This window comes from Periophthalmus magnuspinnatus, chromosome 17 (assembly GCF_009829125.3).
Source record: "Periophthalmus magnuspinnatus isolate fPerMag1 chromosome 17, fPerMag1.2.pri, whole genome shotgun sequence".
Lineage (NCBI taxonomy): Eukaryota > Metazoa > Chordata > Actinopteri > Gobiiformes > Gobiidae > Periophthalmus > Periophthalmus magnuspinnatus.
This window is the reverse complement of record NC_047142.1, coordinates 10460277-10470008: the sequence shown is the minus strand read 5'-3', so window position 1 is coordinate 10470008 and position 9732 is coordinate 10460277. Positions and strand designations below refer to the sequence as shown.

General features: G+C 35.0%; 1 protein-coding gene across 1 annotated transcript; it reads left to right on the top strand.

The window, feature by feature from the left end:
- Positions 1 to 1613: 1613 nt before the first annotated feature.
- Positions 1614 to 9221, top strand: zgc:110269 (probable flap endonuclease 1 homolog). The gene is made up of 11 exons (XM_033982515.2): positions 1614 to 1902; positions 2460 to 2526; positions 2675 to 2792; positions 3308 to 3362; positions 3441 to 3502; positions 5478 to 5614; positions 6337 to 6397; positions 6467 to 6598; positions 6671 to 6816; positions 7311 to 7446; positions 8677 to 9221. The coding sequence occupies exons 1-11, from the start codon at positions 1614 to 1616 to the stop codon at positions 8731 to 8733; spliced, it is 1260 nt and encodes a 419-aa protein (XP_033838406.2). The 3' UTR covers positions 8734 to 9221.
- The last annotated feature ends 511 nt before the right edge of the window (positions 9222 to 9732 follow it).

Below are 9732 nucleotides of genomic sequence, written 5' to 3'. Positions count from 1 at the left end.
AGACTGGAAAACGCATAGAGCACACTTAATATGCGGGTTTTGCTTTTTTGTTTTGGCTATGTAGAATCAAGTCTACTGAGTGTATCATGTAATGCTCTACTACAGATGCAGAACTATTTTGGTAATTTAAAACTGCATATTTATTGACATCATTAAAGGAACTGTATGCAAGATTTACATTTGAAATTGCATAAAAAAAAACAAATGTGTCCCGAGGTATGAGGTAAACCTTTTCAAATCAAATATAGCTTTTGCTGATAACTATTGTAATACTGAATTATTCTTAATTACACAAACATTGGACATAATGGACAAGTTGTTGGCCAAGTTAACTATCCAATCAGAAAGTAGAAAGAGCCTCACATGAGTCTCTCATTTGGGCAACCAGTTTCATTGTGTAAGACCAGGCTACATACAGTTCCTTTGAGTGAATATTTAAGAGTAATAGAGCTTAGAACAACACATGTCACATATCGCACACATTTTGGGGGTGCTGCCATTTGTGAAAGGACCAATCCCAATAACAAAGTGTCAAAAATAAGCTGTCGATGCCATAAGTTTCCTGAATGCTGTTCAAATTCTGTTTCCCATAGATGTATAATAATAAGGTTTCCTAAAATATAGTTTTGTCCACTAAATTATTTTGACCTTGTACTTACAAAACTGCTGTTAAGTTTATACAGAGTTATTTATTTCAATGCAGTGAGCACAGTTTTCCATCTGTGTTACCTGCTCTGAGCGGTTACTTTTTATTAACAAAGTGGTACACACATATTTTGTATGATCATGTTTTAGATACCATTATTTTTTAATAATGAAATGTATTTACTTTTAAATAAGTTATTATTATTTCATCTGCATGGGAGTTGTACCATATTGTCTGTCATATGTTATGACATGTTTGTATGAAAAGTCTAATAAATCAGTGTTGATTCTGCCATGACTCTTAGTGCTTGTTAATTATTGATTATTGTGTCTATGCCTTGTTACACTTTTTAAGAATAATCAGATAACTCAGTAATTTGCTTTGATTTTTGATTTGTTCACATGCACAAAAGAAATCTAGACACATTTAGAAACATGTAGAGACAGAGTAACTGTTGTATTTATCTTTCATTTTTGTCTTTGCTACATTACGTTGTAATTTTTTGCATAATTTTTCTTGTCAAAAGTTAAACCTGCACAGGTGTAAACCATCAGGAAAAAAAAACAAAAAACAATGCATGCAACTGTTAAGAATCAGAATCAGAATTTTTTTTAAATTATTATTATCAGATTTCTGGACCTCTGAGATGATTTAAATGGCATGTAATCTGTAAAATCTGATGTGATTAATCACAGAGACCAAGAGGAAAAGGAGAGATCAAAAAGGAATCAGGGGATTTTGTCATTTTAATAGCCTTAAAACCCCAAAACTCCAAAATTAATCAGATGTATGCAACCAAATTCTGAAGCCTCCAGAAGTCCAACTGATCAGGTTTTTGATTTTTAGAGTGAATGTAAACCACTAACTATAACTTAATTGATCAGTATTTATAGCTAGTGTGCAGCAGTGTGATCAGGCTTCTCCCGAGTGAAAGTTCTCGTGGCGCCCCCTGCAGGAGTCTAAACACATGACACGTGACACTCCTCCATCCACTGCAGATCACGTGACTTTGTTAAATGTCCCACAACTACAGCCTTTTCCAAGCAATCAGGAAAATCAGGCTCTGCCAAACTCTTTCGATGGAGAAGTTATAGCGTTTTACTCTTTATTCCCTACACGCCTTTATTTATTATTTTTTAATCGTATAAAGACCCACTTTTGTGCGGCTTTAACAATGGGCATAACAAAACTGGCAGATTTAGTTCGTTTTGAAGCTCCAAATGCCATCTCTCACAAAGACATCAGAGACTACTCAGGTACGTGTTAAAGTACAGTGTTTATTCAATGCTTCACTGCCCTGACTCATCATAATTGTACACATTAATCTGTACACACAGCCTGTTTTTTTTTTGTTAAAGCTAAACTTAGCATCTTTGTATGCTATAGCTAGCAGGATCATGTGGCACAACAAACCTCTGCTGTAACAAATCTTTTCTAAGCTAAACAGTCTAAAAGCGTTTTATAACTCATTCTTTTGACATGGTAATTAGACACGTTTCATTCATTCACAGATTTATTGATTTGTATAATGTTATATTTTGTCTAATTATCTTCATGATTGCCTTTTAGATCATGTCTGTATGCATCTACATGGTTCTGTATTTGTATATATGTGTGTATGGAGATGACTGGGACTGCATGGACACGGTTTACTATTGTTTTTTATCATTATTTGTAAGGAGCAATGATTCAAAGTGAGAAAATTACCCAAACATTGATGAAAACATTGCAATAGAGTAATCCAATGGCTAAGGTCTAGTGTAGTCATTGTGAAATAGTTGTTTTTCTTACAGTTCTCTTTGTATTGCTTTAGGAAAAACTATTGCATTGGATACATCGATCATTATGCACCAGTTTCGAGCTGCTCTCAATTCACTGAAGTAAGATTTTCTTTTCTTCAACTCTATACACACATTTTTATTCTAACTAATTACCCTAATTCAGTAGTTACCATGTTATGGTCTTGACTACTAACAGTGACAATAATGTAGAATGATAAATAATATTAATATATCTTATGCTCTGCAGTGGCAGCCTGACTCTGGCTCTCTCTGGTCTCTTCTACCGCACATTGACGTTACTGGAACATGATATAAAGCCTGTGTTTGTGTTTGATGGGAAGCCTCCAGTTGAAAAATTATCCACTGTGAGTAACTGTTTACAGCACTATTTAATATAAAGTTTGACTCTATATTCATCAGACACAACAGGGCCAAGTCTTCATGTCTTTCCTGTTAGCAACTTTTAAAACATTTAATCTTAACCCTTTATATACTTTCTTGTAGAGGGTTTCTGTTGACCCATGAGTCATGACTATTATGAAAACCCATCCAAGGACTGTGCGGAATGTCAAAAAAAGTTTTTCACAGTTCAGCAATGTTTTCATATTGAATTTGCCTCCCCAATGACGACAAGCTACTTGCTCATCAAATCTACAGTCCTTTTGAGTACTGCATTCTGTACAATTCAAAATATACACTGTTTTTCATAAGAACTATCTGAAGGACAAATTCACAGATGTTGAACCTGGTTGTGTATATTGATGACTAGACGCTAGAGTTCACAATATTACAATAAAAATCTGGATTTAACAATATTTATTTTAGCTGCCCCTATCTGAAATCATTGTGATTGAATTACGTAAATGTTTTCTCACTGCAGCTTGAGAAAAGAGCAGAGGCAGATGGAAGGAAGTTCACCAACTACTTAGGCTTTGGTATGATGCACAGAAGAAACACATCAATAAAACATGATCTAATATCTACATTGGTTAATAATGTCATCTTTTTCACAGCATCAACCCAAACCAAAAATTGCATCCAACTGCTGGAGCTGTTGGGAGTTCCGGTTGTTCAGGTACAAACCCGGGTTCCTCTCATACTTTACAATAATGTATATTAGTGGCTCACACCAAGTACCACCAAAGGAAAGATTTGGCTTTTTGAATATCTCATGTCTTACTCAAGTAAGAGCAATGTTACTTCAAATAATATTACTTAAGTAGAAGTACAAAGGAGTGTTTCATGAAATTACTCAAGTAAGAGTAGAAAAATATTTGGGAAAAATACTACTCAAGTTAGACCAACCTAAAGAGTACCTGTCGGAGACTTAATATCTAATTTATAATTTGAAGTGAAAAATAATCACCATAACCACAAAATCTGGTACAACCCCAATTCCAATGAAGTTGGGATGCTCTGTAAAACTTGAAAAAAATACAGAGTACAATGATTTGCAAATCCTTTTCAACCTATATTCAACTGAATAAACTACAAATACATGATATTTAATGTTCAAACTGATTAACTTTATTGTTTTTATGCAAATATTCACTCATTTTCAATTTGATGCCTGCAACAAGTTTCAATAAAGCTGGGACAGGGGCAACAAAAGAATGGGAAAGTTGAGGAATGCTTAAAATCAACCTGTTTGGAACATTCCACAGGTGAACAGGTTAACTGGAAACAGATGAGTGTCATGATTGGGTAAAAAAGGAGCATTCCCGAACGGCTCAGTCATTCACAAGCAAGGATGGGGTGAGGTTCACCACTTTGTGAACAACTGCGTGAGTAAATAATCCAACAGTCTAAGAACAACATTTCTCAACGTACAATAGCAATCATCTACGGTCCATAATATCATCAAAAGAGAAGAGAGAATCTGGAGAAATCTGCACGTAAGCGGTAATTCGGAAAACCAACATTGAATACCCGTGACCTTCGATCCCTCAGGCAGTACTGTATTAAAAACAGACATGAATGTGTAAAGGATATTACCACGTGGGCTCAGGAACACTTCGGGAAACCATTGTCAGTTAACACTGTTCGTCACTACATCTCCAAGTGCAAGTTAAAACTGTGCCATGGAAAGCGAAAACTTTATATCAACAACATCCAGAAACTGGGGCAAAGTAGAAAAGTGTGAAAAGGACCGTCCGAATTGTTATCAGCGCAAAGTTCGAAAGCCAGCCTCTGTGATGGTCTGGGGGTGTGTTAGTACCCATGGGTAACCTGCACATCTGTGAAGGCTCCATTTATGCTGAAAGGTACAGGTTTTCGAGCAACATATGCTGCCGTCCAAGCAGCATCTTTTTCATGGACGTCCCTGCTTATTTCAGCAAGACAATGCCAAGCCACATTCTGCATGTGTTACAGCAGCGTGGCTTCGTAGTAAAAGAGTGTAAAATATGACAGCGGAGACCTCGGACTGCTGAGCAACTGAAGTTGTACATTTAGCAGGAATGGGAAAGGATTCCTCCTGCAAAGCTTCAACAATTTGTGTCCTCTGTTCCCAAACGCTTATTGATTGTTGTTAAAAGGAAAGGTGATGTAACACAGTGGTAAACATGCCCCTGTCCCAGCTTTATTGCAAAATGTTGCAGACATCAAATTGAAAATGAGTGAATATTTGCTTAAAAACAATAAAGTTTATTAGTTTGCAAATCATTGTATTCTGTATTTTTTTTTTACAGTTTTACAGTGTCCCAACTTAATTGGAATTGGGGTTGTATTTTCAAAAAGAATAGGCACAAACATGAGACAAACTAAATCATATCTGAAGGAGTGGTGTAAGAAACGCAAATGTTCAAGTCATTTCACATTGTCAACATAAAGCTTTTGTCATTTGTAGACTTACTCACAGTGGGGAGAGGAACCAAAATTAAAAACCTGCTGCTTCAATCTATATTATTATTCAAGTAGGAGTAAAAGTATGAGGATAGAACAATTTCTTTACTGTCCAAGTAGCACCTAAAGGAGTTTGCATACCATTGTACCACAGTTTGAGAAACACTGCTTTATATTATAAAAGTGTGATGTTGTTTTCTGCCCAGGCCAATGGCGACGCAGAGGCCCTCTGTGCACAGCTGGTGAAGGCAGGGGCCGTGGATGCTGTGGCCTCTGAAGACATGGACACACTGCCATTCGGGGCCACCATTTTGATACGACAACTCAACGCCAGCAAGGACAGGTACAAGATACACATGCTAAAAATCAATACAGAAAAAGTGATTGATGGCTTCTGGCATAATTTTAGTTGTTGCAATATATAACACACTATTAGAATTTTTGTGTTTCAGATGACATTATGACATTATTCTATTGGCATAATATTGCCTAATTATATTTAAAGAAGGGGTTTTATAGGGTATATTAGCTTTCTACCATGTTATAACATTGTTCCCTCATCAAAAATATGCCCTATCTAAACCCTCCTTATGGTTAGCTGTGCGATTCTACCCAAGACTCAGCCCATAAGCTTACGTCACCCATGCACCCACGCGGCAATTTTCCATAAATATACAAGAATGTGATACAAAACTCTACACTACAACTTCACAAACCTGATGAGATGTACAGTAATTTCATCAACAGAATGCACAATGATTGTTCGTGATAGTGCTTTGAAGGGGAAATGACTTAAAACCACAGAGAACAACAGGAGGGAGGACACATTAAACATGATAATACATTATTTTTGGCAAATATAGCATTTTCAAAATAATAACAAGTAACATGGTGATCTAAATATGTTATGTGTTAACGATAACATCATTGTGAAACCAGTATACTAAATGGTAGGCTTCTTATAATGCATGTTTTTTTGTGGCATCTTGGGGACAAAGACCCTATTGAACCCAATATCAGACCTGATACAGATATTGTTATTACTCACTGACTTTATGTTCACAGTGAAGTCATAGAGTACTCCCTCGAGAAACTACTGCAAAAACTTGAACTCACTCAAAAGGAGGTAAGGGAGATGCACATTTTACGTTATCTCAGTCATTATGAAAAGTATTTATTTGATTATGTTATGTAGTTTGTAGATCTTTGTATTCTACTGGGCTGTGACTACTGTGACAAGATTGCTGGACTGGGCCCCAAAAGAGCCCTAGATTTAATAAGGAAGCATCGGACAATTGAAGAAGTGGTTTTGCATGTCAAGAAAAAGGTAAATATTAAACTAACAATATATGGTTATGATTCAATTCACTGATTCAATTTCAACTTTCTTCTACTTCAGACACATCCAATTCCACATTTTTGGAAATATAAAGCAGCAAGAAAATTATTTCTAGACCAACCAAATACAGACATCCCCACGTTTTTTTGGTCAGAGCCTGATGAAGAAGCCCTGGTTAGGTTTTTGAGCCATGAAAAACATATCAAGTGAGTACTTAGGTCCTGTCTTACACAAAATGGATTCTTGTGAGCTTTAAGTCATGTAACAATGGTGTTGCCTCCTCAAAAACATACCTGGAGTTGTGTTTTGTCAAAATGCTTCCACCCTGTGGAACAAAGCACTGTCATGTGGTGGTACGTTTCAATAACATCTAATTTTTACCTTTAGTTCAGTTGAGATTGGAAATTCAAGTGTTGAAATCATCCAAATGATTCTAGTGAAGGTGTCCAAACTTGTTGGAGCACTTCCTGAATTATCAGATGACATCATGGTTCCATTTGAGAGAACTCAGACTAAATATGCAGGGTTTGTTAAACGTGTGATCGAAACAAAACACAACTCTTGGTATGCTTTTGATGAGGAAACAACATTATAAGATAGATCAGAAAATAGGGTAATATAGACCCTTTAAAGCATAACATATATTTTCCTTTTTGTATTACTGATACATTCTGATAAAATTTTGATTCACCTTTTGAAGGGAGGAGAAGGTACGAAATCGACTGACAACATTTCATCAAAAGCGCAAAAAGCTCAGAGAAGAAAGAGAGACAAGTAAAGGATTTAAGCAGACACGGATGGACGACTTCTTCAAAAAGACCAGGAAAAGAGGAGCAGTAAGTAAAAGAAGGAATTAGATGTCTAGTTGTGATGCATTAAAAACTGTGAAAACTTAGCGACATCTGCTGGTTATTTAAGGTTACAACAGTTAATTTACTTAACACTGTCATCCTGCCATTGCACATTCCTGTACATGTAATATACACAGAACTGGAGGGACAGCACTGCCAGGCAAGCAGTCAATAACACAACGCTGTTGTTTGTTTGTTTTAATATAGATTTTACATTTCTTTACATTTCATGTATCAAAACTCTAAATTACTTTGTAAACCAGAACCAAATGTTAATAATACAGAAATAATAACAATACATTCCCACTACAGCACAAATGTGTTCCAAATACATAATGATTTGAATGGACTACCAAAAAATGAATAGGTGGAATCACCTACCCATTATTATGATTATTTATTATAATAATTAATAATAATTATAATTATTTATTTATATATATATATATATATATATATATATATAGTGTGTGTGTAATTTTATTTTTTACAATACATACTAAAAATGTCATAACATAAAATGAAATATAAACAAATGTGAGGAGTTTTAAAGTAGAAACGTAAATGCAAAACCTTGAACAGCTGTAGACATAATGATGTCATCAACATTCTCTAGAGATGTGATGCTAACTGTAGGCACTGCTCTGACTGAAGCTCGGTTACTCAAGTTAGACTTTCATCTGATCTGTTTTGACACAATATGATTAATAAAGAACTAAACTACAACAGGTGAGCTGATTTGTGCTGTTGAACAAGACCCTTTAAGATAATATTAGTTACAAGCTTGCAACAGTTTTCAGTTAGGCATTCATTCAGCTTTTTGTTGAAAATCAACCTCCTAAACTGGACCATGAAGACTCTTATTGATCACAGGCTCCTGAAAATGTGCTGTTTAAATCCATTTTGTGTTATTTATTCAAATTTGAGACAATCTTAAAACTTTTTATCAGTGTTTGCTAATGTGTGCGTTATGTCACCATGGTAACTACTGAACATTCCGCCATAGACATACATGTAGAACACTCCAGTGTGATATGACTGCAGAGAAATTGCCGCACTGTCTAGACACAGCCCCTCCTCCACTATATACCGTGCCTAACATCTTTTCTCATGCTGCATTTTTACATCCCTGTTATGTAATTCAGATTTACACAAAAAACTTACAATGTTAATTCTGTGTAGATTTTAAATTGTGCATCTGTGTGTTTTTTTCAGACTGTGGATGCTGCAGAGTCCTCAAGCGGAAAAGGAAAAAGACCGAAGACTAAATAAGGATGGATCTGTCTGTGTGCTCGCAAATTTCTGAGGAGAAGAGGGCCCTTGTCCTGCTCAGCGTCCCGTCTGTAAATGATCATCCCGACCGAATGCCTTTGAAACGTAACAGAATCCTCATCTAATCAAGACATGGACATTTTAAACATAAACATCACTCCTGGTAATTATGATATTAGGTTATGTTCATTATTTGAGCATCTTGTGACAGAGTGCGTAGCTGAAGCACTATGAAAGCCCCCAGTGTAGTGCTGGAGAAAGGAAGTCTTCTTATCACAGATTCAACAAGCACCTGTTGTGTGGCGGTGCCAAACTCGAGGCCAGAAAGCTGAATGTATAAAAAAGAAGATGATGAGATGTTGAAATCCACAATTATGTTACTTTTATACATTTTATAATAACGTTTTAATTGTTTTAGTCTGACTTTTTAATGTATAAAAATAATGTTATGTTTTGTTATGTTTGAATAAATCATGGAGCAAAAAGGGAGCACTGTCTTGATATTTTTAAATGTTGAAGAACTGCATACTAATTAACTTATAAATAACTGGACTGTTATGAAGTTAGATGTTTTGAATAATTTCCTTTTTAAAAACAACAACAAAAGTGACATTTATTTATGCCAGCCTGAATTCTGCTCTATGCCCATGTTTTAAGGATAGGTCTGTCTGTGGAAAAAATAACTTCAGTAACTATAACATTATTATTAAATTTGAAAATACTTTAATATTGGATTTGAAATGAATGACAGCAAAGACAAATTATATTTTTTTACATTTAAATCCTCAAAGTAGCCACAATTTTCTTTGTCGAAAAATATTTAGTTATTTAACTTATTTTCGAGTTATTTAAATTCTTTTGCTACATATTTCCATATATCTTACTTCATATATTTGAGGTCTTCCATATGTATGTAAGTTGTAAAAAAAACAAACAAAAAAAACATTATGTAGCAAAGAAAAAAAGATTATAATTCAACTAGATATTTTTAATTTATAT